The sequence below is a fragment of the Micropterus dolomieu genome, linkage group LG01 (assembly GCF_021292245.1).
Source record: "Micropterus dolomieu isolate WLL.071019.BEF.003 ecotype Adirondacks linkage group LG01, ASM2129224v1, whole genome shotgun sequence".
NCBI classification, from domain to species: Eukaryota; Metazoa; Chordata; class Actinopteri; order Centrarchiformes; family Centrarchidae; genus Micropterus; species Micropterus dolomieu.
In genome coordinates this window covers 36,416,500-36,444,110 of record NC_060150.1, presented here as the reverse complement: position 1 = coordinate 36,444,110, position 27,611 = coordinate 36,416,500, and the positions used below count along the sequence as shown (strand labels likewise).

Sequence of the window (27,611 nt, the reverse complement as noted above, 5' to 3'; positions counted from 1 at the left end):
ATTAGATCTGTAGACCAGGGCACACACAAAATACTGGTATAGCCACTGAGTTTACAGAAAAGTCAGAACTGAAAACCTACTTGTTCTCACGTCACTAAAGCCTCTCCAGGATTCATGTTTGGTGGAGCACCTTTTGATGTCCTCCTAATCTGAAGTTTTTTAATGTAGCTGTTTTATCTTTTTTTATTTATTCATTTTTGCTGGATTTTTTTTACCATTATATGTTCTATCTTGTGTATTGTATCATGTGTCTTCACGTTTGTACTTTTTTGTATTTGATCCTGTGTGTTGTTTTTGGAAAGTGTGTTGGAACCATGCTGCGTGGTGATTTTGCACTGTAAATAAATCTGATTGTATTTGACTTGAATATTAATAAGATACTTTAATTCAAATAATCTTTGTTTTGTTTTCGCCACTTGTGTTGCATGATCAACTTTTAGCTTTCTCACCCAACACTTATGACTGTGTAAATTCTAATAATATTTGATAATGTCCCTGATGTTTAAATTGTTGGAAAAGCTACATGTCGCTACTTGAATTGTGTTATTCCCATTCATCCGCCACATAATTATAAAAAGAGCCCACACTACTGAACTGTTAAAACAGTTGGCATCATCCATGATAAACTTCAGGAATGCTTTATTCCAAATAAATATGTCAAGATGAGAAAACTGCATTTAGCATTGGAATATAAGTTAGCATTTGATACAAAACAAACATACTGTAAACTCCGGGGAAAGGTTTACCACATACAGTCTATACTGTTAAGTGTGATCAGTGTTGAACCTCTGTGTAGTGTTGAAAATAGTCTCCTTATCAGATTCTAATGAGTTGTGTTAGCATTTAATGTATGGAAAAGAGCCATAAAAGGTTCATAGATCAGTCAGCCAAAGTTGAAAACAGTATTGCAAATTACATGACTTAACTATGCAAATTATGCCAGAGGGCATTTTAAATCATACTGTGTGTGATCAGAACATTTACTAAAAGTTACAAAATGAAAAAATGTCCCCATAATCATCAACAAAGCAATGCCAAACAAGTGCAGAACTGTTTTGTATAATACATTACATCAAGTGTTGGTGTGTTAAAAGTGTTTAACGAAATATCTTTTTCTGCTTCTTGGCAATCTCTGTCGGTTCCATGGCTTCAGGACTGACGTCTGTGTAGAGTGGCTGTTTGACATGTCTCCAAACCACCAAAACAATCCGAATGACAAACAGCACCGACGCTAAGGCCAGCAGCACAACTACGAGAAGAAAGTCTAGTTAGCACAACTTTTAAACAGATATCTTTGGTCACCTGGACTTATTCTGCATGGCTCCCAGATGCATTTTTGTACAGGAGTTATAATATTTCAAAAGGTGACATTATACTTAAGTGGGAGTACTATTTCAAATGTGCTCGGATGGATATAGTTTATTTAAAAGTAGTAAGTAAATACGTGAAGTGTTTCTTATTACTTGTTTCAGGAGATCAGCCTAATGAAATTTTGTTGATGTGATGTTTACAAGCTGATTGTAGAGATGAGCATACATTTGATACATATTAATAGGGAGATCTCTTCAGTGTCTTACCGATGAAGATGCCGCTGCGGCTGGGTGATTGAGCATCAAAGTTTTTGTCCAGGTTCCCACACAGCGCAAAGATCAGAACAGGGTAGGTGATGAGGATGTACCGCATGTGTTTGTCAAGGATGAAGTTTTCCAAAACAAACCTGCGATAAACAGGCAGCACAAACACATTGCTTCAGGATCTCACTGGTGACTTTGCATATTACTTCTCTAATAACTATTTAGATGTGCATTTACCACACGAGCAACACAACAGCCAGAATAGAGTATGAGATGGTGGCAGCATCTGTTGGGGACACTTTTGCATCATAAGTCAGGACAATGGTCAGGTTGATTAGTGTTGCAATGGTTGTCCATGTTGTGTATATCATCACACCATTCTGAACCTGCACATAAGGTATAAAAGAGGTTTTTTTTAGTTTAATACATGCTTTAAACATTGTACACTTAAACCACATTATATTAAGTACATGAAACAAACTAGACTCATAATGTGGGACATGCAAGATTAGAACCTAAGCGTATGCACTTGATAATGCAAATACTGTACATTTGTCATACTAACCAGCACACGGAGGAGCCAAAGCTCTTTTCTGTGATATTTCTGGAGCCAGGCTCCATAAATATGAAGTCCGTGGCAGGTAAAGCATATCATGGAGTAGTTTGTGCAGATGACAAGGAAGAGAAAAACCAGTGCGGCAATCATCACTCTGTAGTACGGCACAAGAACAGCAGAAAAACACACATTTAATGTGTAAATTAGGTTGCTGTAAAATGTGAAGTGAGACAGAGACTAATGCCAGAATAATTACAGGAGCCATTTAAAAGCTCCCATTGGAGACTCTTACCTTTTGTCCCAAACAAGCAGCCAACCGATGTTGAAACACAGATTGAGGCACCAGCTAATGAAGAACCCATAAGGCAACACTGCAGGGCTGCAGTAAACGTAGCCATAACCATTCCTACAGGAAGGAAGAGCCACAGTTCTTTCAGTCTGTGAGTTGGTGAACGTCCACAGAACAGTAATTGTCAGTTTAGCTACGAACACTTGTCTCACATGTGGCATCCCAAAAAGGGATTTCAAATGCATAAATTCCTATGTGCACTTGATATTCAGCATTTTGAAAATGGTTTACAATATTTTATGGTTTAAAACAAGAAAATATTAAAAGTTAGCCGCTACTTTCACCCCCAACCGGTTCGAGGCAGATGGCCGCCCACCCTGAGCCATGGTTCTGCTCGAGGTTTCTGCCTCTTAAAAGGAAGTTTTTCCTTGCCTCTGTCGCCTAGTGCTTGCTCTTGGTGGGAACTGTTGGGCTTCTGTAAATATCATCACAGAGTACGGTCTAGACCTGCTCTTTTATGAAAAGCGCTGTGAGATAACTGTTGTTGTGATTTGGCGCTATATAAATAAAATTGAAATTGAAATTGAAATTGAAATTACTTTCTGCAAAGTCCTGTGAGGATGTAGATAATCATTGCTGTCAGCCAGATGTAGATGACACTCCAGATGTTAAAAGTCCATCCTGAAGGCGTGAGCTGGGTGTCAAACACAGCAGACACATTGGCTGTAGTAGTATCATAAGGACCTAGGGACAGAATAAATGCAAATAAAGAGTGAAAATGGAGAGGAATGTAACACGTTAAAATTATATTTGGGATTTCTCAACAATCTCACAGTGCCCATTCACAGGGTTACTTAACATCCTCTACAAGTTAAATGAGAAAAAACATTGACTTACCAATTCCAACTACAGACAGCCCATTGAACACCAAGCTTATCACAAAACTGACAACAGACACCACTATTGCAGCAAGACGTCCAGGATTATGTTTTCCCATTGCACTGTGAAAAATAATTCCAAAATACAAAATATTCTTTTGTTAAAACAACATGCACATAACCACATTTGGTACATTGTAGTATTATACACTGAATGAGCAAATAAAGTTTTGCTGAAAGAAACAAAGTGATAATAACAGCCTTATTTATGCAGCACACACAGAACCCATTCATAACACCAAGTTATATCTTTTTAATAAATTCCCAGCTTTCTTGTAACCTTTGTTGGAGATTGTCACCATAAAAAACAACAAAAAAGGTCAAATTCGAATTTCAAGGACACACAAGGAAAACTACTTGTGTAACATGTCCACGTGCCACTACTGCATGCTGAGTTTCCTCCAAGATTATAAAACAAAACAGAAAGAGTGTCCGCACGATAAAGACTCCATAAAGTTAAACAAGACGTACCTTCCTTTGTCCGATGCTGTGTGAGCTTAGTCATAAGTGTGAAGAACCAGAGTAACTGGGCTGTTTTATAGAATGGCTTAGTTGTATAAGAGGAAGATTTACGACCACCCAAAGCATCACGTGCACCTCTTATCTATACATTTCTGCCACAGTGCTGTGAATAATAAAACCAACTGTCAACATTTTCCCTGAAAATGGACATTTGAGTCTACTATATGGCAGTAGTAGATTTTGATGATTCTTTTTTAAATTTAGTTTTAAGCAAGATCTAGGAGCAAAATTCATACAGAGTATGGTTGTTCATGTTGTATATATGGCAACACATTTCTGCACCTGTTACAGAGCCAACAGAAAAGACTCAGACACAGACATGTGCAGGGTTTATATCAAAAGAAAAACATTATTTATGAGAATAGAGTTGGCACAGAAGATGTTGCTGGAAGGCAGCAGGTAAACTTGCATATAAAAGCTGCCATGCTAGACAACACACTGTGGAGCCACAGGTCTACTTTGTGGTATTTTCAGCCAGGCTCCATTGGTGTGGAGATGCTGGCTTGAGAAGAATATCAAGATGTAGTCAAAGCAATTAGGATGAGGAAAACCAGTGCAGCAGGTATCAACCTGTCGATACAGTAGAAAAATAGAACAATGTATGTTTTATTGCAGCACAAATCTAAGCATTTGAGAGTTGGTGCTATCCATTAACGTACAGAAACTCTTGTGTGGATTTTTACTCCTGGTTTTTACTTCATGGGATGTAAATGATTGGGTTAAAAACTCCCAAAAATGTATCTGCGGGAACACAAATTTTAAAAATCAATAAACACAGAACTGAACAGAAACAATGTGGATCCAACATGATTGTAAAAAGTGCACTACATTTTATTTTGCAATATAATGAGTGGAAATACATCATTAAAACTTACATATTCACGGCCCTGCAGTGAACGCCATAGTGATGATGAAGAAAAGCAGCGCCATCACTATGGCAAACACAAGGCTAATGGTGTGTTTTAACATTGTGGATAAGTCAACTTGTCTACAAACACAAATATTATAAGTTAAAACACACATTTTTAAGTAAAAAACAAAGCAGCTCTGGACATACCATGTTGATCATTTATTCTTAAGATCAGTTGGCACCAATATAAGCATGAATAAAGAAGCTTTGACACACCGTTACTGTGCGTTCTTGAAAACAGGGGCAGCACAAAAAACTGCTGTTGTGGAGCGTTTTTTTTCTTTCAAAAGAGCTGCTTGTGTAACTGAGGTTTTTATGGCCCTTCAGCACGTGTAGGTTTGAAACTTATATCATCAACAGACTTCCTCCATGTGTCTTTTGTTTTCAAATGAAAGACTGTGAATCTGTGTGTAAGTGAAAAGAAACAAACTACTGTGGCATAAGGTAAATGAGTATCTGCTTCATAACGGAGGTTCATAATTATAAACATTTTTAAAAGCTACCTTTGCCCTAGTAGTCATGTTTGGTAACAAGTCCTTATCGCCCAATCACATCAGTTTGTGGCCTCACAGGCGTGACCTGAATTTGCTCTATATGAATGGTCAATGAATCACCAACAACTTAATTTGCAGTCTTTATTTTGCTTCTCTTTGTTTTTGTGTTTTTCTTTGTTTGTTTTGCATCTCTGAGTGATCGTTTTTGCGTCTCTTTGTACTCATTTGATTGACTTTCCAACAGCAGTCACTTCAAACAGATGCTCTGGCCCAGGGGCCAAATAGTTCAGTAATCCATCAAAGCATAAGATTTCATTTCAGTAATTTGTTGTAATATACAGGTAGGAATATTTCAAGCAGTTTTCATTGCAGTTTAATTTGTTTTAAAAATGCACTGCCAAATAAGATTCTTTAGACTCTATTATTGACTTCTAAGTGTGACATTATGGCAGATAAAAGACCAACACTTTTTAAAGTAACCTAGTTGAAATTTGCTCCACCTTGACAGAGAAATGTATAAATGATAAAAATCTTATACTGTAATAAGGTAATATAATATTATATGAAATCATTTAGCTGATTCTGTACGTTTAAGTAAGATTCTATATGCTGCACCTTTACCTGTAATTGAGCACTTGCATCCCATTCTCTCTCTCCATCAGTTACTCTGACTTAATAGCAGTCAAGATATGAACTGTTCTCTTGGTTGGAGTCCTTGTGGGTGCCAGGGCTGATAAGCTGCAATCAGACAACCGAATTATATAAATCTGATCATGGCTAACATACTACACTGGGGACACTTTTTAAAAAATACATTTACTGACACCTCCCATTCCTCCTTTAGATTCACCCCTGCCTGCCGCTTTCGCAATTTTCGATTAGTCATAACGCAGCTGTATTAATTACATCTTACCTTAATTACTCAAGTTTACTTCATGTTATTAAATTGGGCTACATTATATATAGTGGTGGAAAGTAACTCAAAACATTTACTCAAGTGTTGGATCTAAATTCAGTTTTGAGGTATTTTACTTTACTTTTCCATATTTCTATACTCCTACACTTCATTTCAGAAGGAAATATTGTACTTTTTCCTCAGGTTTACTTCTGTTTATGTCACAGATTACAGTTTTTACATACAAAACATCACTCATTCACTCATCATCAACCGCTTATCCTGGGTACAAAACATATGACAACCAAATGGAATATGACACTTGATAATGTTAAATTAACAGTGTCTGAAGAAGGTGAAATAACGTCCTCCTCTGCAACATTAAAATGCATCTTACACATTAAAGCATCAGTTATAACAATGCAATGATATAAGAGTTGTAATGTAACAAGGGTCATCATTCATACACCTGTTTAGTAACAGCAATTTATCACCTTATCAAAGCAGTTTGTGGCCCCAGCAGGTAGGACCAGAGTCTGCTTCTTTTATGAGTTTGAGTCATGAGTTATAAATGTTGATTACAACTCTAACTGTACCATTACATCTTCCTTTAATTACTTAAGTTTACTTTACAAATTTTTGTGTAATAAAGCTGTAGGATAGTACATTTGAATGTTTAGGTCGGTGGTAAATTGACTCAAGCCTTTTACTTAAACACAATTTTGAGTTTTTTAATCACACGCTACTTAATGTCGTGCTCCACCGCATTTCAAAGAAAGGTTTTGAGCTTTCTTTCATTTATTTGAGATTTAAAGAAATACAGCAGAAATCTCAGCAGAAGCCAACTATTTGAAATTGTAACATGATCAATGAATCTATAACTAATAATGTACAGCATTAATATCATTAATCGTCTATATTTAGTCACATTCACTGATTTTTTAAAAATATATATGTATTAGTTTCTTATCCATATATTACAACAACCTGTCAACAAAAACTTTTAGCTAAAGTGATTCAGAGTTTCCTCCAAACTCTTTACAACCTCAAAGTAAATACTGTTAAAACAAAAACAACCAAACAGAATTAACTTTTTTCCATATTTATTTTTGATAATGCATACAAAAGCACTTTTAGTTTTGTAGTTTCCAAAATGTTAATGTTAATGCTATTGACAGAAGTTTTTACAGGTTTGATTACATGTTTTTTTTTTTTTTTATAACGCTGGACAGGTCGGTGATGAAACTCTGCAGACCAGGCTGCAGCAGAATGACAGTAACGCATTTGAATGCAAAAACAACACTAAACATGAAACATTTCACATTAAACTGCACATTTCTGTACAACTTGGGAACTTACAACCGTCTATGTAAACATGAACACATGGCCAAAACAATTTTGGGTAATTATGTACAGTCTTTTCAGCGCCATCAATATTTCAGTGTTCACTGTCAAGTTACCAGAACCTCGGCAGCATCCCCGCAGCATCCTGGCGCTGCGCCTGCGGGCAGTACCGGCGCGTGTGGGCGCGGTCTCCGGTGGCTTCACAGATGGGACAGGTGTAGTTCCAGAGGATGGGGCAGAGGACTTTCCCGTCGTCTGATTTCAGCTTGTGTGACCGGTACACCCTTGCAGACTCCCCGTTCTGCTTACAGAAGCGGCAGAAGTCCGGAGAAGTCCCGTAGCAGCTGTTGTCCGACAGACTGCTGACGGAACTACTCTCTGAGGAGTTTCTGCTGAGCTCCCGTCGAGAGGTTTGGATGTGGTTCCACCGCGCCGGTGCTTCTTTCTTGGGCCCCTTGGTGTCTCTGTGGTCCCCCTCACGCCTGTCGCACAGCCTCACCAGCATTCTGCCCAGGTTCATGTAGTCATGCCACATGTCGAAGCAGTCCCCGTCAGAGAGGAGGGAGCTCTGGACGCCGACTTGTCTTTGCGTTGTTGTCATTTTTGGAGAAGAAATGCGCAGAGTTTGCGCGCGTGCTGGAGCGTCTCATATTTATAGACGTCTGAAAAATGCTCTAATGTTAACACTTGCAACAATGTTTAGAACATTTAGGCTATAGGCAAATGGGGGGCAGGTGTCTGGGGAGAAAAAAATAGTCCTGGTGTGCAGTTTGGAGTCTCCTTTCATCTGGAAAACAACAACCTGGAATTTGGATTTGTATGCTTGTGGATAAATGGATAATTGTGACCCAGCTTGAAAACGATCAGAAAGAGCCACCGCATATTTTATTCATTTTAACAGACACAAACTCATAAGTGAACAACAAAATATTGCATTGAATTTTGAATATGAAGGCAGACAGCCAAGACAAATTCTTTTGAAATTGTGGTTAGAGTGTGTGTGTGTGTGTGTGTTGGGGGGGGGGGGGGGGGGGGGGGGGGGGGGGGCACACACAGGCAGAGAGAGAGAGACACAGAGAGAGGGAGTTGTGTTTCCATCATTTCAGAGGACATTACATTCATTCATTTCGACTTACCCTAACCCTAAAGCAAGTCTCCAGGCTAAAACTGAATGATTTATGTGGATGTGCTATAATAGTAACAATGACAACGTTACCACAAAGACGGTAGACCTAGCCTATCTGTTCGCTTTTATGTAATTAGCCTATGCAATTTTGTTCTAAATTAGTTGTCTTATATTTAGGCTATCTGATGATTTTGTTAACTACCTTTATGTTTAGGCATTGCTCTTTTACCATCTTCATATAACCATCATCTGTTTGCTGTGGAAATGTTTTTGACAATTGTTTTTTAAGAATATGAATGACGCTGATATGATGTTGATCATTGCGATTAATATTGTTGCGTTTCTTTCCAGTTATAATTTAAAGCATATCGAGAAGAAACATTGACATGTGCTAGATAAAGCTTGCCTTGTTTTTATGCTGCTCGTTTATATTTTTCTCCATTTTCTGCCTGTTGTGAATCTGTTTGTAAATTGTTTTAAATATTTTCTGATGATGATAATGAAAAATATATTATTGTGACGAGACCGCTGGGCCGGGCTGTCTCGTGGAATGTTTCGTTATTTCTTACAGCTACACAGACGTCCAGACGAGCTGGCGCCAGACCGTGTCCTGTCCACTTTAAAAAAGTATCATTGTTACAGTTCATACACCCTTCTCGCGCACACCTGCACCTTAGCCTGCCATAGAACTGAGGCGCCGACGGATGAATTCAGTCCTCCTTGAAGTTGTCCATTTGGGGTCCCTCTCGAATGCATGGCCCCAACTTCGTGTTGTCCCCCCGCACAAGTAATTTATGTTGCTGCGTGCTGTGCGTAGCCCTGCGGTTGTGGCTTCTGCACCCGGCGCAGTGTTGCCGCACAGTGTGTTAGTCAGGTATTGTGTGTGTTGACTGCGCATTACACATTTACAAGTGTACAGTATGTTTTTACACGGACGGTGGAAGCTGCTGTTGTGGTTTTTTACAAAGCAGAAGCGTCGCGTGGGTGGGGCGGTGTGTAAACAAGTGCGGGGGAGTTGTGAGGGGGTTAATATCACGCATGCGTAGTAACATACCGGCGACGGCTGTACAAACGGTGGCCTAGCGACTAAAGGGGATTACAGAGCCCGATTTGACAGGTCAGTTAATAATAATTACATGTTTTAAGAGTCTATGTATGCTAACGCCTTATAATCAGAAGCTAATTTAAATGTTATTGTCGGCGACATTTCGAAAAATATTGGTATGTCGCATGAGCTAACGTAACGTTGCATTTCAGAGCTAACCTTGGCTAATTCAGCTAGCCACTGTTAGCTAGCCAGCTAGCTTTCGGCAGTACATTATATGTTATGCTAACAACGGCTATGACATTAGCTAGCTGACAAAGTGTAACCTTCCCGTGGACTTGTGCTTCATTAAGTTAATGTTGTTTTGTGCTTTGCTGATTTGTGAATTGATAAGGGGAAACGGCACACTGGATCATTAGATAATTAATCCCGTACCGTTATTAATCACGCAGTTGTTAAGACACTTTAAGCTAACCAGCTAGCTGGTATCCTTAGATGCCCCCATTTGTTGGAACTGTGATCGCTGAAATTAATGATGACTTATTTGGTTATTATGTGCATGTTGCAGTTAAAGTTTCGTTTTGAAAGTACAGTTAGCGACCTTAGTCAGTGATTATCTTGGTGATCCTTATACACACATGCCTGGAGTTGGTGAAGGGCGCCCTACTCACAGTTTAGTTAGTCCACACTATAGCCAAGTCTGCCTACATGACATATTTCTGTATCTTTCTAGGCTACACAATGAGTCAGGGTAAGGACAATGCACGACTCAAGAGCTACAAGAACAAGTCCCTCAATACAGATGAAATGAGAAGAAGGAGGGAAGAGGAAGGTCTACAGCTCCGCAAACAGAAGAAGGATGAACAGGTGAGCAAAGTGTGGAGGAAGCAATTTAGACGACTTTTAGTTAGCATTACTGTGGAGGTAGAATTGTTCTCAAGGAAAATTGAAGGCATTGTGACTACTCATTACAGATCTCCATCAAACATAAACAGCGTTAATGATCATGAAGTTATGTCCTGTTGCTATTGTCAGGGTATAATCATGACCCCATTCTGTGTTCCAAGCAATGTAATGGCAAAGAGGAAATATTCTTATAAAGGCCTAAATAATTTATTTAAATATTATTCTGTTACAGCTCTTTAAGAGGAGGAATGTTGCCACAGTGGAGGATGACGGCATCCTGGAGGACGATGGGATGGCCGATAGTGGCTACCTGGAGTCCCAGGCTAACAACATGGACCCACTCATGGTAAGAAGATAAACAAGGTACAAGGTAGATTTATTTATCACAATTGTAGAATGAATTATTATTTGTAAAATGAAATTGAGTTTGTAACTCCCCTCTGCTACTTAGCAGACAATATAAATTATTTTAAATTTATTATAAAAAAAGTAAACAAACATTCATTAAACCAGCCGCTGATACTGATAGAAATAATCCTGCTATCCCTGTACATCATTTACTACACGTATGGTGTCAGATGTGACAGCATTTCGTCTGTGTTTTATCACATCTCCATCTCTGTGCTGTACAGGGTGGGGTGATCTCTGAAGATATGACTCAAATGATCTTCTCCAGTTCTCCTGAGCAGCAGCTAATAGGCACTCAGCGCTTTAGGAAGCTCCTTTCTAAAGGTAAGGTTGCTGTCAATGGCTATATTCCTATCTTTCTCCTCTGTTCATGGGAGTGGCACCTGCCTGTGCCTTTGGTTTTTACTTAGGGCTTACTTAGGCTAAGTAAAATTCAGTTTTACTATGAAACATTTCATCATAGCATTTAAAATACTAAATGCATTGATATCAAAATAATGCTGTGATAAGTATTGTTGTTTTCATTTCTGTCATATTGTCATATTGTCTCTCACAGAGCCCAACCCACCCATCGATGAAGTCATTGCCACTGCAGGGGTGGTGGAGCGCTTTGTTGAGTTCCTGAAGAGGAGAGAAAACTGCACGTTGCAGGTACACTTCCTCAGTGTGTCTTAGTAACGGTGCAGGTGTGCACAAGCTGGAGAGGCTTGAAGCGGCTTCTCTTCTCTTTGCTCTTGTTTGTCATGAACTCTTCCTGCACCAACTGTGAATATCATACTGCAGTTTAAATCTAACCTGAGGGATGAATATATTTTGACTATTGTTGTAGTTTGAAGCTGCATGGGTGTTGACCAACATTGCATCAGGTACATCCCACCAGACTCGGGTGGTGATCCAGGCGGGAGCGGTGCCCATTTTCATAGAGATGCTCAGCTCAGATTTCGAAGACGTACAGGAACAGGTAGGGGGGATTCAGACGTACTGGTGGTTTTTCTGGTCATCACTTTCCACTAACATTCAATTTAAACCTCTCTTATTATGTTTCCCCATTGTAACTTTGATGTAAGTAATATTTAGTCAGCCTGCCTGGTTGAATAAAACTATCATAGAATACATTGTAATGCTTTTTATTGACTCAACTGTATCATCTCTTTGCCCCTTAGGCAGTGTGGGCCTTGGGAAACATAGCAGGAGATAGCACAGAATGCAGAGACTTTGTCATAGACTGCAACATTCTGCCTTCCCTGGTTCAGTATGTAGCAACTCTCCTTCCTAAATCTTCTTATTACCATGAAAATAACGAGTGACTTTGATCCTGTTTCTCTGGTAAAACGGGTTTGGTGAAACTCCTTTTGCAGGTTATTGGCCAAACAGAATCGCCTAACAATGATGAGGAATGCAGTGTGGGCGCTCTCAAACCTGTGTAGAGGAAAGAACCCACCTCCAGACTTCTCTAAGGTAATTTGCCAAGATAAACATATCTCTATGGCAACAGCACACCTCTCACTAAAGTACCTCATATCTCACTTTTCAAGGTCACAAGCTGTATGAAGTAGCTTATATCTAAACTGGAAAACAATCGAACAGACCTTAACACCAACATGCTCCCTCCAATTGCTCTCTCCCAGGTGTCCCCGTGCCTCAGTGTGCTGTCTTGGCTGCTGTTCGTCAATGACACAGACATCCTGGCCGATGCATGCTGGGCACTCAGCTACCTATCTGATGGCCCCAATGACAAAATCCAGGCTGTTATTGACTCAGGAGTCTGTCGCAGGCTGGTGGAGTTACTGATGTAAGGCTTTAAACACACACTGTATACTAAGAGCTGTGTTTTCACTCTGACAGCAACAGACTGTCCCATGTGTACCATTCGTCACCGCTACATTGGGTGTGTAATTCAAGTTTGACTAATGCATCACCAAACTGCTTTGTTCCAGGCACTCTGATTATAAGGTGGTATCCCCTGCACTGCGAGCTGTGGGGAACATAGTCACTGGAGATGATCTGCAGACGCAGGTAATGGCAGGATGTGCACACGTACAGTATGAAGTTATACTACTTTTGCAGGACGTAATTTATTACTTATAGATGAATATATTTCTGACTTTATGTTACTACCTAGGTGATTTTGAACTGTTCAGCGCTGCAGTCCCTACTTCACCTCCTGAGCAGCCCCAAGGAGTCCATCAAGAAGGAAGCCTGCTGGACGATCTCCAACATCACCGCAGGGAACCGAGCACAAATACAGGTGTGCGTGCGTGTGGCATCCCACAGAATAACCTGTAAAGTTCAAGGTTCATTACACAATAACATTAAATCATGTTAACACTGTATGATTCTCATTAGTCACTAGTGGAACCAGCTCCTTTCCTAAAGTGTTGAAAGTGATAATCATCATTTAATCGAGTCTCCCCCCCCTTTTCTTTGTAGATGGTGATAGATGCAAACCTGCTGCCTCCTCTCATCACTATCCTGCAGGTAGCAGAGTTTCGCACAAGGAAGGAGGCCGCCTGGGCCATTACCAATGCCACCTCGGGGGGCTCTGCAGAGCAAATTAGGTAAGACCACTGATGCAGTTTAACACACAGTATATACAACCAGTGTGTACAGTACTGTTCATATTTTTCAGTCACTTGACATGCGCGGTGACCTGGAGGGCAAAACAACATACCAACATAGCGGCTCACACTGCGACTCCCCCATAGAGATGCTGCAAAATCAGTCACATTTTATTTGTATCACTTTTCAACTTAAGAAAAAGAAAGATACGGACACAAACTGCCGCATTTCTACCGTTAAAAACCGGCAGGTCCCTGCCGCCGGTATGTTTACGTTTACCTTTTTAGGAATCACTCACCTAACACAGCCCAGGCTTGTCTCCTCCTGGATTAGTGCAACTCAAAGTAACAGTGTATCTCTTGCTTATTGGTTTGCAGGCAGCGGAAAAGAGTCTTTTTTGCCCTAAAAGGGATCATTTTCCTTGGAATGTGACGTCACATAAAAACTATGAATATCCAAGTTCTCATCCATAGAACTTGTTTACCACAGATCAGAAATGATACAATGAAACAATACTATGCACTGTAAAGATTATCTTGGTGGTTCAACTTAAAAACTTAAGTTCAATTGCTGTCTTAAAAATGTGAGTAAACCCAACTTTAAGAAAAGCTTTGTTTCAACTCATGATGTTACGTTATACAATTTGTTTAATTAATGATCATTTATTGATCATTTATTATCTATATTACATTGTCCATTCAAGGAAACTTGCTTTCTCTTGTCAAACATACAATTCTACACCCTTTCAACTCACATTTTTCAACTAAATTTAAGACATTTCAAGTTAACTAAACTTGAAGATTGCCTTGGTTTCAACTCATAAATTCAACTTTATAAAGTTGATATAACTACAGTGTTCTAGTTATGTCAATGTTTTTACAAGTTAGGTTATTCTAACTCATAGTTAGAATAGACCCTAACACAACAGCACCACTGTACTATTATCTTAAGTGACTTGCAACAGGGCAGGGCAGTTTGTTGGTGCGCCTGTGCACGCCGCAGTCAAAGATCAAAATAGCAGCAGTTGTCACCTCCTTTCTGAAAGGGCCTTAAGACCGTTGTAGGAACCCTTTCCACCAGTGCCACTAGTCTTGTTTACCACAGAAGTGGATATTTTGGTTTGAATTTGAATATATGACTTATCTGCAGTGTATAATTAGCAGGGGTGAGCAAGAACACCACTATCTCTATCTGTATCTGTTAAACAAATTAAATTTTCTGTATCTGTACTCTGAATGGGTGGGATTAACTGGAAGTTATTTAAGCCTGAAATTTGTATCAGAACTTGCTGTATTAGAAAACTATTTACAGAACAGCCTCAGAATTGAGCTTCAGCGCAATGTTTTTGATAAAAAAAAAAAAAAAAAAAGTTATATTTATAGTTTATAACAAAACAGATATTGACACATTTTACTCTGATGATACTCATAAAAAGTATCTGTACCAGATACTCGTTTTAACCGAGTACACGCTAAACCCTAATAAGTGGTTGATTATGTCTTTGTTTTTCTCAAAAGATGCAGCACCTAGGCTTTTTTTTCCCTCTAGCTCCAATCCTCACATCTTGCCTTTTTCGAAATCCAAAACTTGTCAGAGCTATTTTGAGTTGAAAAGAAGAAGTAAGTTCACATAACTAAATGGGTCTACGATTTTTTTTCAGTATACTATTACTATACTGTTACTCTTAATCAGTCAAGGCAATAGAGAGACCTTCCTTCAGCTGAAATATTTACTGTGTTGTAGTTTTATTTTCAGATAGGTGGTTCTACTGCTCCTACTGTGTATCCATTGTTAGGCCAAAGACAATTATTTGCTGTGAACCAGAAATAAAAGTTCTCTTCTGTATCTGTGTACGTACTGCCACCTGCAGGCACCTGGTGGACCTCGGCTGTATAAAACCTCTGTGTGACCTGCTCACAATTATGGACTCCAAAATAGTCCAGGTGGCTCTAAATGGCCTGGAGAACATCCTGCGACTGGGAGAACTGGAGGCCAAGAGGGGAGGAGGCATCAACCCTTACTGTGCACTCATTGAGGAGGCCTATGGTAGGTGGACATAAAGACACAATTAAAATGATTACAGTCATGCTGCTTACATTTAAACAATTGTAAATGGCAAATAATGCAAATGCAGCATTTAGGAGACACATGGTTTTACAACTTTATGACATTGTTGACTAAGTAGATCTTATTAGAATGGTCACATATTTTTGTAGGTGAAAATCTAGCAAAAATGTTTATAAGATGATGGGCCTAGTCAATGTTTCTGAACGGCATGTTCTCCTCAACTAACAATTATTTTCATATTAATTTATGTGACAATTATATTTTCAATTAACACATTAATCCTTAATTCTAGAAAATGTCAGAAAATCTTTTTTTTTAAAAGCCCATTACAGTTTCGAAGAGGTGACATCACTGGCCCCAAATCCAAAGATGTTCAATTCACAGTGATAGAACATCAGTGAAAACAGCAAATCCTCATTTGAGACGCTGGAAACAGATGTTTAGACCGTTTAACTTGATAAATGATCATTAAACCATTAATTGCCAGCAGTTAATTATCTGTCAATAGACTAATCATTCCAGCACTTCCATCCTCCTTTCTTCTCAGGTCTGGACAAACTGGAGTTCCTGCAGGGCCACGAGAACCAGGAAATCTACCAGAAAGCCTTCGACCTGATCGAGCGCTACTTCAACACTGAAGACGAGGATCCATCTCTGGCTCCAGCCGTTGATCTGCAGCAGCAGCAGTTCCTCTTCCAGCAGTGCGAAGCCCCGATGGAAGGCTTCCAGCTATAATGCTAAACTCTCCCTCCCTCCGTGCTCCACCTTCATCCTCACCTTTTGCTCATTTCTCTCACTCCGCCCGCTGCCATGATCAAGGGCGACGACAAGCCTCGGCTCCCCTCTTCCTCCTCCTTCCCTTCTCATGGTCAGAGAGATCGATTTTAATCATTACCATGATTATGAAAGATGTTAACATTACGGGAGCACGTGTGTGTGTGTGTGCGCGCATGTCCAACGTGGGTCGAGTTCTGCAGTCTTGTCAGCCAGTTTGTGAAGGTTTCACTCATCATCTGTCTTGCGCTGAGCTCACCTCTGCGCCTGAACCCCACCTACCTGTCAGGCCCCAGCGTCTCCTACTAGAAGATTGTCCCTGTAACACCAGCCCCCCCGTCTTACTTTTTGGATTTCCTCCTCCGCTCATCCCAAATAATAAGCACCTCTCCGTGTTTCCGCGGGATTAGCGATCCCTATCTCTGATTAGGCAGGAGTTAGGAGTTTTGTAGGACTGCACTGCTTGTCTGGTTGAAGCATTAATGACTCGCAAGACAGACAAACATGGACGTGATTTTTTTTTTTTTTAAATCCCCCTCCTACACACACACACACACACACACACACACACACACACAGAGAAGAATGATCAAACCTTAACACTGGACTGACCATGAGACGCTGACCACATGTTTGACTGTGGTCTATGGACTGAACTGCCCACATCGGGACCATGTGGCCAGTCCCAACCCAAGGACTCAACTGACCTCTACGAAAGGCACTTAATCGACTCAAAAATGGAGGTTGCACTCCCTCACCTCCTCTGTCCGGCCATTGGATAAGTGACCACACATGGACAAATTAGGAACTTGACTGTGTCGCAGAGGGGCGGAGCTTGTCAGTGACAAACTTGGCTGCTTGTGTTCCCTCCTGGATCCTCATATCATGCATTCCTTTATCCAGTAACGGGACTTTCCGCCTGCACAGGCTCCATGCTGAAGAGTTTAGACTGCCTCCCGCCTCTGGTGTGATGTGAATAACCCCATGGAGACATGGGAATTGGAGTCTTCCTTCGCACTGAGACAATTGGACTGACTTGGACAAGACAAAACAGACTATTTAACCCTGGAATCTGTCCAGCAGCCGACCAGCGGGAATTTTTATTATCTTACCATAATTTCATTTCATTTGCAGCACTTTAGTTCAGGACTGACGGCTCCTCTTCGAGAAAATACCGTAGTTTTTACATTAACTATTTAATTGGTTGATGGCACGGCTCTTGCCTCCTCAGGAAGCGAGGTATAAAGAGATGTGGTCTGAATCCTCGGTCCCCTTCTGGTATGACAATGATGACAATGTACTTCGCTGTTTACCCTTTTCCCACAAAGGGACTCAAGCAGGTTGTGGACTGAAACTGTTAGCACACTAATTACAGCCGGTAGATCACGCTGCCTCAGCAAAGCTAGAAGTAGTTTATTGTGACAAAGTAAATCAGAGTCTTTTGGAAAATCTGGCTGTGAGCAGTCTTAAAAAAAATTTGTGTGTGTTTCCAACACATGTTCAGGTAGTATTTTCCAATTTGATCATGCCAAATCATCGACACATAAATCAGCTATTGGGTCTAAAGTTGGTCTTTTTTTTTTTTTCTTTTTTTTTTAAAGCATAATGTTTTTTAGTTGGGGTTCGCATCTGTCATGTTGCTGATGGTGCCATAATCCTTCTTCTACAGGAATCCTTCCAGATCATTTCAACAAAAATCAAGATTAAAACTTGAATATACTGGTGACCACCTTAGTTAGAAAAACTGAATGTTTGTCCTTTTACATTGCTTACTTTTGTCAAAATCTCTGCAGGAGATGACCAGCTCTACATGTTAATTACTGTTTGTTGTATTGAGTTTGTGCAGCTGTCCCCTGTTACTTCATTTGCATAAAAGCTGTTTCATGAATCACAGTGTAAGTGAATCAGTTTCATTGTAGTTAAGTGTTCAGGGTGAATCTTTTTGGGAAGTATTTCCTTTAACTGAATGCCGTACGACTAAAGAAGTGAGAGTACTTGGGTGTAAAGCAGCAACTAATGCTTATTTTCATTATCAATGAATCTGCAAGTAATTGCTTGATCTATAAATGACTTGACTTAGAGCATTGGCGTCAGACTTGCAGTTTATATGAAATCTGATCATTAAATCAGACGGATTCTCTAGAAGCATTACTTTATTGATGATTATATGATTTTGCTCACTATATACAAACATGTCACATCAGCCATAAACACACCAGTCAAATTACATTGGTATCAGGGCTGACTATTGTGCAAAAGGATTGTGCCTAATCCACTTGTTCTCTGAAGAACATGGTAGGTATTTTGAAACTGTCTTCACAAGACGGATAAATGCAAAAGACTGTTGCCACAGGCAAATATAAAAACAGGACTCTCTAAGGGTTTGCTCTGGTTCAGTTGCTTTCTAGTATGGGAGTGGAAGTTGTGAGATATACATTGAGAAGGGGGACACTGCTGGTCCAATATCTGGGGAAATTGACATGGTTGTTTAGGAACTAGTTGTCTTCATTCACTGAGCCTTCTCAGCCAGGGCAACAGCAGCATCTTTCTCTTTCTGTAGTTCCTCCCTCCATTTAGCTTTCTTCTCCAAGTTTTTACCCGTCAGGGACTCGTGCCTGCCTACAGCCTGCGACAAAATGAGACAAATTACAGGTCTGAAAAATGTTTGCTGCTCCAGATGATATTTATATTTAGCCTGGAAAACGTCAAAAAACTAACATTTAGATTTTTTTTTTGTGTAGAACAAAATAGTTTATTCATAAGACAACTGAGACACGGCTACAAGCAAAAATGCAGAGACAAAAAAACTCTGCCATTCAACTAAAGATTTCCCCCCTGGTTATAAAACACTGCATGCAAACAACATGCAGTCATCCACTGTCACTCACCCGTTTGCCCAAGAAGATCATGAACAGACAGGCCCCGACCGTGGCCCCTATCATCACATAACAGGCTTTCACTCGGACTTTGTTTCTGGCAGCATCAATCATCTCAAACCTGTTGCACAAACAAAATCAGTGTAGCCAGATACCGAGATGCTTTAAAAAACACAACAATATTCTAACACACTTGGTAGAGACGAGGTCATCAGAAACAATGTGGAACATATTGATGTGCAGGCTCTTTGTTGATATTTTGTGCTGTTTTTAAGCTCAGCACACTTAAAAGGGATGTGCATGTTCCTTTTAAAGCATAAAGGAACATGACCACATTTGTGCCTCTCTCAGTCTCCTATTCAGTCATCTGAGATTCATTCTCGAGGTATCACAGTTTCTTTATACTGAGCCTCGGTTCTTTGTGAGTACAGGAGGTGGGAGGTCCGCAGTTTGTATGCGTGACAATCAGGTCTTTTATCACTGCAGCAGATTAATGATCTCCACCCTGATGTCAGGGACCACGGTAATTGGCCCCATCCACAAATAAGACGCCTTGTTTTAACTGCAGCCGTCTTGGTACATCAGCTACCCGCAGCAGCACCACCGCTCATCCACTTAGTCGGCTCTGTTCCTGTGATGTATCTTAACTAAATCAAGTAGAGAACCAATCAGATGCGCGTGTGCTGGGAGGTCTGGCGTAAACAGGAAGAGGCTACTTACGACACAAACTCCGGTATCTGGTCTGCTGTCTTAAAGCGTCCCGACCAGACCAGGAACTTCTTGTCCAGCTCTGAGGGTCTGTAGCCTGGCATTTTGAACCCCGCACGAGGGGCTGCATAAAAGAAGAAAGCACACATCAAGAAGAAGAACAAACAAACAGTTTGGGCCAGTGAATGCAGAGAAGTTCAGTTTCACAAGCCCCAGTCATTAGCTCCATCACCCCCCGACTGTGACCCCACTTCCTGTGTCTCCTCCCTTTAGGACTAAAGAAAACACAAATACTTCACTTAAAGAAAAACAAATCATCAGTTTAGATTATTAATTTCACACCAGATTGGTGTAAACTGTCAATTTTCCTTTTGAAAGTTACTATTTTTTGTAATTTCCAAGTTGATCAGACATACAACAGTATTCTGGATTAGAGGTGAGAAGAGCAAATGAGCGGTACATTTCTGTGGTTGAACTGTACTCTACCTTGTGGCGGGGCTGCAGGCAGAGGCTCTGCTTTGGCCTGCTGTGGTTTACTGCACATCCCTCTGTGACTCCATGTTTCAGTGACCTGTCTGCATCTCTGACCTGTTGAGATATAAAGCAAGCAAGTACATGTATACCAGGAGGAATCATAATGTGGGCTGCAACAACAAAAGCATAAAATGTCCAAATTAGGATCTTTCAAAACTAAATACTTCATTTTTTTATTGTTATGACTGCATTACCCCCCAAATAGCCCATGAAATAAGCAATCTTCATCCAACATTAAAAAAGGATGACAGCAACCAGTGTTTTGCTTTGGGGGGCTAATGTGCTGTTGAGGGGGCTCCGTGCGTGTGTGTACCACAGTGACCATGTATAAAAAGGGTGTGTACTCAGGGAGTGGAGCAGAGCAGGTAACAGAACTACAACTACATAACGCTGTTGTTATTTACCCAGTGTAACCTAATCATGATGACTTGCAAGTCATAGCAGTTGCCCCTGTCATATTGGCTCCAGCTGAAATAAAGAAGAACATCATTGCGAAACGGCATGCAGCACAATAATCGTTTTACACGTCCCTGCTACACATCAACTACAAATCCCTGCTACACATCTCAATGTCCTAAAGCCCAGTCTAACTTCCTGAAGTTGTATGTTTTGTCCAACCAACAGTTCAAAAACCCAAACAAAGAAGAAATGCTCCCAACTGCAAAATATTGTGCTGATAAATTTTTCTGTCCCAATCATTTCAGCTCTAATCACAACAAACTTAAATCATGCCACAATCTCACAGCAACCAATGTTACACAAACGAACAAGCGTTCAAGACTTATGAAGAGCCAGCGTGATGCCCACTTTCATAATGAGACGGCAGGTGTGTCAGGTTAACAAAGCCTAGATATATCGTATAATAATAAAACAAACACGTTCACCAGGCCAAAGTATTATAGTGAGGCTTTTTTATGGGATGACTGCAAGTGAACAAACACAGAACCTCACGTTATGTTACGCACCCTTCATAGCCACGTAAAGAACATTTAAAATTATGGTAATATCAAAGGTAGTAGCCTACCGTTATGTCAGATTAATGCTGCAGCTGCTAATTTAAAGACAAAGTTACGAATACAAAGTGGGAGAAGAGGAGAGGGTGCCAGCAAGTTATCAATCGACAGAGCGTCACAGAAATTCAAGTTAACAATACGAACCTATAATGTTGCCGATGGAAAGGCGAGATCTGACGAAATTCATGTTGTTGTTTTTTGGCAAAGTAAATAAGGTACAACGTGTCTATCAGGTCATTAAAGCCTGCTCCGCAGTCAGCTGTTGAAAGTCAACTAACTGCGCTTTCACCAAGTATCCAATAGGACCCCTTCACATAAGCATAGGAGCCTGTGCCGTATGCCTGATCCAATACAGTCTATGATTTTTTTTCAGGCAGCCTTTTAATAATGTTAATTAGCTAAATGTTTTCTTCTCCTTAAATCTTTATTGTTAAAAGAGGAATAATGTTTACATGGGGCATAGAGAGGTATACAGAACAGGTATATAAGACAGATAGAAATAATAAAAACTTTGCCAGTGATAGTCTATATTAAATGAAAATTTTAAAAGAAGACCATATGTTGACCGTTTTCACAGCCTTTTTGTTTGACTGTGGAATTTTGCCAGTAGAAGTAATAATATCTACTGTAAAGTACTTCTTTTCTTTGACTTTTATAAAAAGCAAAATACCACATTCTCCTTTCTAATAATGTTTACCTCCCCCTCCCCACGGATGGGGTTATAGTTTACGTAGGGTTATGGTTTGTTTATGTTCAACAAAGATGACTGACTGGAGTTAAATATTATGAATGTGGGAAATATAATATAATGTGCTTTTATATTTAGCTTGACGTGGTGGTTTTAATTCAGGCACAGTCTGAACCCGTCAGGCCCCAGCGTCGTGTCTAGAGAGGACCCCACAGTCCACTATGGCGTCGCCCGGTGGAACTTTAAACTGTGAGGACTTTTCAATGTTTCAGGTAATTATAACGAAGGGTTAATCGATCTGTGCTAGCTTGTCACGGAGTGGCCGCGGCACGAGTCATTACGCTGTGGAAGTTCACGTGTTGTGTTGTTTATTTCCTTTGTGAGCCGCTGAATGAGTGACCCTGCGGATCTCTGCTGCTCACACGGTGTGCTCTGCAAGAGTTCAAGGAGCCAGACTGAAGACACATGAACAAACCCGACCAGCATGTGATACCTAACATGTTCTGCATTTATAGGCAGCGACACTATAGATGCATCAATCCTGCTTAAAAAACTCAACAGGTCTACTTTTATTTCTAGATGCAAAGAGGATCAGGCTTCCAAAAAATCCCAGTTCAACTACTCACAAGTCCTGTTATTTACATTACATTTTACATTTACTCATTTGACAGATGCTTTTATCCAAAGCAACTTACATTTTGAGAAACAACCTACAAGCATCAATACAGTAAGAGATTTACAAGTGGCAATACATACTAGTAACAGCAGCAATAAATACTAGTAAGAGCTAATAACACGTATGGCATCAGTGGAGTAAATACTAGGGGTCTGCATCTTCACTGGTCTCACGGTTCGATTACGATTGTCAGGTCAACGATTCGATTCGATTCAATTCCTCGATGCATCACCTCAAGGGAGGGACTTTCTAGGCACCTCATTATGATTATGAGTGCTAAGATGCGATTGTAAAAAGAATAGGTGTATTTTTCTCACTGTGTGTCTACTTGGTAGTTTTAAAGCAAAGTATTTAACAACAATCCAAACAAGTAGGTAGTAATGAAATGTAGATATTTAATGTTACTTCATATAAATGTAGCTAACATTGCATAGCATTATTACATTATTACAGCGTTATTACTGACCTCTGCTGCTGCTATATTTATTTCTGATGCTGCTGTTATTAGTATTGAGTCAGATGGGGGTTGAACTACGCACTTAAACCACGTTCACTCCACCTTAATATATCTGTTCCTTTTTTGTCTTGTCGTGTAGTTACATGTTTGTTTCTTGTCTTGTTGATTATTGTTATCTTGTATTGAGCACTATGGGCCTTGAGAAACGGCATTGGGTTCATTGTGTACTCGATATGTGGATGAATGACAACAAACAAACTTGAACTAGCAGCCAAAACGCATCCTGCTCAGCTTCCAGACAGTAGTCTGAAGAGATGTTAGCTAATGCTAACTGCCTTAACTTATCCAGCAGCTGGAAAACAAGAGACAGACTTTAATTGACGGACACACTGTGACCTACACTGTACATTTACTGCCAGACTGAAGCGTAGCACTCATCTTTTCCTCTGGTCCGCTGCTTTCACCGTCACTGCCGCCTCTCACGTAGCTGTCCTTTGAAGAAGGAGCAGAGGATGCTAGCTAAGCGCTACCGTGCTGCACCATGTGCTGGTTAAAATCATTAACATTAGTTGCGCATTGATTTCATTGATCATGTGTAAAGTTTAGTTGTGGCAGTCACTCAATCAACAGCTGTCTGTCTGTGCCAAACAGGGAGAACTACACGTCTCCGTTGTCCGCATTTCCGAGTTCCGCCTTTTTCGTTCAATCAACATTAGGTTATCAATTAACCTCTAGATAATCGATTATTAACATTTGTGAATCGATTCATAATCGTCCAAGACCGCATCGCGATGCATCTAAAAATCTATTATTTTCCACACCCCTAGTAAATACCTAGGCAAGAAGTAGGAGTTAACGAAATAGTGCAATCAATACAAGATAATTGTAGAAGAGCACAGGAAGTGCATGTTAGAGGTGTTATAAGAGAAAGTGTTTTTGGAAGAGATGAGTTTTCAAGAGCTTCTTGAAGTTAGAGAGGGACGCCCCTGCTCTTATGGTATGTACGTGGTAGCTTGTTCCACCATTGTGGTGTCACAGTTGAGAACAGCCGGGACTGAGATTGCTTTGTGTGTAGGGATGGTCAGAGCCAGGAGGCGTTTGTTGAAGGAGCACGTAAGCTTGTATTATGGAGTTTAGGTAGATAGGTACAGACCCAGTAGTCACTCTGTATGCATGGATTAGTGACTTGAATTTGATTCGGGAGGCCATGGGTAGCGAGTGGAGGTCGCTGAGTAAAGGAGTGGCATGAGTTCTTTTGAGTTTATCAAAAACCAGATGCACTGCTACGTTCTGAACGATTTGTAGGGGATTCACCGCTCAAGCTGGAAAACCCACTAGGAGGGCATTGCAACAGTCGAGGCGAGAGATAACATTGGCCTGAACTGGAAGCTGGGTGGCGTACTGAGTAAGGTAGGGCCTGATTTCTCTTATGTTGTATAGAGCAAAGCGCCACGACTAAGAGACAGCAGCAACATGGTCTGAAAAGGACAACTGGTCATCAATCATGACTCCCAAGTTTCTCACCATCCTGGTTGGAGTGGTCAATTTTTAGTTATGGTGGATAGATTGCTTGGCTGAAATGACCAAGAGCAGTCTTAGAGAGGTTTAGTTGAAGGTGGCAAGCCTGCATCCATGCAGATATGCCCGAGAGACGGTCTGTGAATCACGCCGAGACGGTGGGGTCTTCTGGCCAGAATGATGGGTAGAGTTGTGTATCATCTGCGTAGCAGTGGTAAGAGAAGTCGAGCAAATGATCGGCCCCAGTGAGGTGGTGTAAATTGAGAAGAGAAGGGGCCCTAGCCACTAGCCCTGGGGCACCACTGTGGAGAGGCAGTGAGAGGAGGACAATTGAGGTAGGATTGTGCTTTGCCAGAGATGCCCATTGCTAAGAGTGCAGATAGCAGGATCCTGTAACTGACTGTGTCAAAGGCATCTGATAGGTCAAGAAGGAGAAGAACCGAGGACTGGTCAGCAACTTTAGCTGACCTACTTTTATCTACTACTACACTTAAGTAACATTTTCAATGCAGTACTTTTACTTGTAACAGAGAATTTTTACAGTGTGGTATTAGACCTTTAACTAAAATAAAGGATCTGAATACTTGATCCACCACTGCCAATATGTGGAGGCATGTAGTATGTAATTTCTAGAGATTAATTAAAAAAATGTTAGGTATTGCAGCACAACATACCTTCAAGTCATTGCCTTGATGGTTTTCATTGAACTGAAGCGGCTTTTTTGCTCCACTGTGTTTTTCTCAGGAGGTGCTGAAGGTGATGCGCAACATAGATGACCGCATCGTCCATGCCCTGAACACGACCGTGCCCACAGTCTCCTTCTCAGGCAAAGTGGATGCCACACAAACATGCAAACAGCTCTATGAATCGGTGAGTGTGACAGTAATGACTAAAGTAACATATCTCTGTACATTTTGGGCTGTGGTTAATGGTTAAACTCTTCTTGCCATACTGTAGCTGTTGCTTTCTTGTCATAACCTCTTGCTTTCCACAGATGATGGAGGCCCATCTGAGCAGAGACAAAGCTATCAAGTCATGTATAGTCAAAACATCTGAGGTGGTGGGACAACTTCGTGAAGAAAGGGCAAAAGACAGCGAAAACCTTGCACTCATCAAACAGCTCAGAAAGGAGCAGACCAAAGTAAGTCCTGTTTCTAACACTAGAGGGTTCCAAACACCACCAAGCTGTAAGATGTGAGCCAGCAATGTAGGCTCATCTGCAGCTGAAGGTATGACTGAAAGGTGCCAGAGAGGATAAGGATCACAAAACATTTTGTCACATAGTTCTGACACATCCACTCCTGCACATCTTCTGCCATATCAGCCAATGAGGGCAAATCAATTTTTACTTGTGGTGCTAAAAACATTTAGTGACATTTGAAACTTTACAGCACTATAGATTTACAGAAACGATGTCCAAGTTACCTGCTGAACTTTTCATTAGGACTATATCTGCAGTAGAACATAGTTGAATGAAAACTATTTGCAGCCACAAGAGGTATGTGGATCATCCAGAGGAGCCAGGACATTGTTGCCTGAATGACACACTCCCTCATTAAACTTATTTTTTAGTTTTTTTTTAAAGAAGCTCTCCAACAATCTTACACACCAAGTCCTGTTGAAATTATTTTCTCCTGGATTGTACTAGTGTGGTGACAGAAATCTCAGACATGTGTATCTCAAAACTTATATGAATTATCTGAACCTCGTCTGTACATCTGCATGGCTAAATAGCGGTCAAATTAGGTTGGCTGACCCTTTAAGTGGAGATATAAATACAATATTGTAAAAGACAAATGTTGATGTCAGTGAAAAAAATCATTTAGTAAAGCTTTTTTTTCTTCCTTGTCTCCAGTTAAAGCTTATGAAATCAGAGCTGAATGTTGAGGAAGTTGTCAATGACAGAAGTCTGAAGGTATGCTTTCTGTTATCAGTAATGTCCTGTAAACAAACATAAATGAGCTGTCATTATCTTACATGTTACTTATTCCTGCTTTACTTAAGATTTTCCATGAAAGGTGCAGAATCCACTACACGCCTCCGAAGGTGAAGTGAAGCTTCGTCTGATGAGAGGAGCTGTTTCACTCAAGGCTCTAATCCAGACTGGAGCTGAAACTGTGATCGGACCCGAGTCCTGACTGCAGGCTGGCAACCATTCAGACCACTGTGACCTCTTCTCCGACACACTTGTATTCCATTGTGATTATCGTATTGCATCGCCACAGCAGTAAAACAGTCTTCCGTGTGCTTCTATAATGAGAAACACTGTACAGAGTTTTTTAAAAAGACAATGAAATGTTTTCAAGTGACGTTGTCTGTGATTGAAATCATTTGTGAGTCTCTTGAGGAGTGGGGCAGTTTAATTCACTCTGTCTTCTGGAACAGATTCAACGCAAATTCAGGGAGGCAATGTTGGTCAAGTGGTCCACCACTTTGACTGAAATGTATCAACAACTGTCAACATTCATGGTTCCCAGACAACAAATCCTAATGGTCATCCTCTGACTTCCTCGAGCGTCATTGACCAGTAGCCTGCCCTGGAGGGATTGTCACTACATTTGGGACAGATGTTCATGCCTCCTTACGTTTAATTGCTTTGATGATCATTAACCTTTCATCTGGCACCATCATCACGTTGAAAACCCCATTTATGATCAAATACCTGCAAAACGAATGATATACCCATCAGCCTCAGCTGTACTTTTTAAGCTAATTATCAAATGTTAGCGTGCTA

General features: G+C 40.5%; 5 protein-coding genes across 6 annotated transcripts; 2 read left to right on the top strand and 3 right to left on the bottom strand.

Moving 5' to 3' along the window:
- Positions 1–670: 670 nt before the first annotated feature.
- Positions 671–9,338, bottom strand: si:ch211-161h7.5. The gene is made up of 8 exons (XM_046067851.1): positions 9,321–9,338; positions 3,317–3,420; positions 3,019–3,163; positions 2,423–2,536; positions 2,140–2,284; positions 1,812–1,960; positions 1,578–1,717; positions 671–1,249 (listed from the first exon to the last, which is right to left on the bottom strand). Exons 2-8 carry the CDS (start codon positions 3,414–3,416, stop codon positions 1,098–1,100), a joined length of 945 nt encoding a protein of 314 aa, XP_045923807.1. The 5' UTR covers positions 3,417–3,420; positions 9,321–9,338; the 3' UTR covers positions 671–1,097.
- nanos2 (nanos homolog 2) lies at positions 7,292–8,511 on the bottom strand. Its single transcript, XM_046068047.1, has one exon. The coding sequence runs from the start codon at positions 8,121–8,123 to the stop codon at positions 7,635–7,637; it is 489 nt and encodes a 162-aa protein (XP_045924003.1). The 5' UTR covers positions 8,124–8,511; the 3' UTR covers positions 7,292–7,634.
- A 323-nt stretch (positions 9,339–9,661) lies between the features above and the next one.
- On the top strand, positions 9,662–18,295 carry kpna1 (karyopherin alpha 1 (importin alpha 5)). Its single transcript, XM_046067574.1, has 14 exons — positions 9,662–9,765; positions 10,427–10,560; positions 10,832–10,945; positions 11,232–11,331; positions 11,564–11,658; positions 11,837–11,968; positions 12,171–12,259; positions 12,366–12,465; positions 12,636–12,799; positions 12,945–13,023; positions 13,130–13,255; positions 13,438–13,565; positions 15,437–15,612; positions 16,181–18,295. Exons 2-14 carry the CDS (start codon positions 10,435–10,437, stop codon positions 16,366–16,368), a joined length of 1,617 nt encoding a protein of 538 aa, XP_045923530.1. The 5' UTR covers positions 9,662–9,765; positions 10,427–10,434; the 3' UTR covers positions 16,369–18,295.
- Positions 18,296–18,542: 247 nt separating this feature from the next.
- On the bottom strand, positions 18,543–21,839 carry fam162a (family with sequence similarity 162 member A). Its single transcript, XM_046068072.1, has 5 exons — positions 21,683–21,839; positions 20,478–20,579; positions 20,004–20,115; positions 19,296–19,404; positions 18,543–19,033 (listed from the first exon to the last, which is right to left on the bottom strand). The coding sequence occupies exons 1-5, from the start codon at positions 21,723–21,725 to the stop codon at positions 18,917–18,919; spliced, it is 483 nt and encodes a 160-aa protein (XP_045924028.1). The 5' UTR covers positions 21,726–21,839; the 3' UTR covers positions 18,543–18,916.
- A 525-nt stretch (positions 21,840–22,364) lies between these two features.
- mix23 (mitochondrial matrix import factor 23) lies at positions 22,365–27,186 on the top strand. Of its 2 annotated transcripts, none has more exons than XM_046068149.1 (5): positions 22,365–22,498; positions 25,622–25,747; positions 25,872–26,018; positions 26,733–26,792; positions 26,882–27,186. In XM_046068149.1, exons 1-5 carry the CDS (start codon positions 22,448–22,450, stop codon positions 26,930–26,932), a joined length of 435 nt encoding a protein of 144 aa, XP_045924105.1. In that variant the 5' UTR covers positions 22,365–22,447; the 3' UTR covers positions 26,933–27,186. The 2 variants fall into 2 exon arrangements, with proteins under 2 accessions (XP_045924105.1, XP_045924114.1); XM_046068158.1 differs by having other exon boundaries at positions 22,420–22,475.
- Positions 27,187–27,611: the final 425 nt, after the last annotated feature.

Bases quoted from the DNA above. Each gene is read 5' to 3' on its own strand.
- fam162a (XM_046068072.1), bottom strand. From the start codon at position 21,725: ATGAATTTCGTCAGATCTCGCCTTTCCATCGGCAACATTATAG. The intron at 20,116-20,477 runs GTAGAGTACAGT...TCTTTTATGCAG, and splicing joins GCCTGCAGCCCCGCCACAAG to CCCCTCGTGCGGGGTTCAAA. The intron at 19,034-19,295 runs GTGAGTGACAGT...ATTTTGTCGCAG, and splicing joins TGATCTTCTTGGGCAAACGG to GCTGTAGGCAGGCACGAGTC.
- nanos2 (XM_046068047.1), bottom strand. From the start codon at position 8,123: ATGACAACAACGCAAAGACAAGTCGGCGTCCAGAGCTCCCTCCTCTCT.
- mix23 (XM_046068149.1), top strand. From the start codon at position 22,448: ATGGCGTCGCCCGGTGGAACTTTAAACTGTGAGGACTTTTCAATGTTT. The intron at 25,748-25,871 runs GTGAGTGTGACA...TGCTTTCCACAG, and splicing joins GCAAACAGCTCTATGAATCG to ATGATGGAGGCCCATCTGAG. The intron at 26,019-26,732 runs GTAAGTCCTGTT...CCTTGTCTCCAG, and splicing joins TCAGAAAGGAGCAGACCAAA to TTAAAGCTTATGAAATCAGA.
- kpna1 (XM_046067574.1), top strand. From the start codon at position 10,435: ATGAGTCAGGGTAAGGACAATGCACGACTCAAGAGCTACAAGAACAAG. The intron at 13,256-13,437 runs GTGTGCGTGCGT...TTTTCTTTGTAG, and splicing joins GGAACCGAGCACAAATACAG to ATGGTGATAGATGCAAACCT. The intron at 13,566-15,436 runs GTAAGACCACTG...TGCCACCTGCAG, and splicing joins GGCTCTGCAGAGCAAATTAG to GCACCTGGTGGACCTCGGCT.
- si:ch211-161h7.5 (XM_046067851.1), bottom strand. From the start codon at position 3,416: ATGGGAAAACATAATCCTGGACGTCTTGCTGCAATAGTGGTGTCTGTT. The intron at 2,537-3,018 runs GTAATTTCAATT...TCCTTCCTGTAG, and splicing joins CTCACAGGACTTTGCAGAAA to GAATGGTTATGGCTACGTTT. The intron at 1,718-1,811 runs GTAAATGCACAT...TGTTTATCGCAG, and splicing joins GCTGTTGTGTTGCTCGTGTG to GTTTGTTTTGGAAAACTTCA.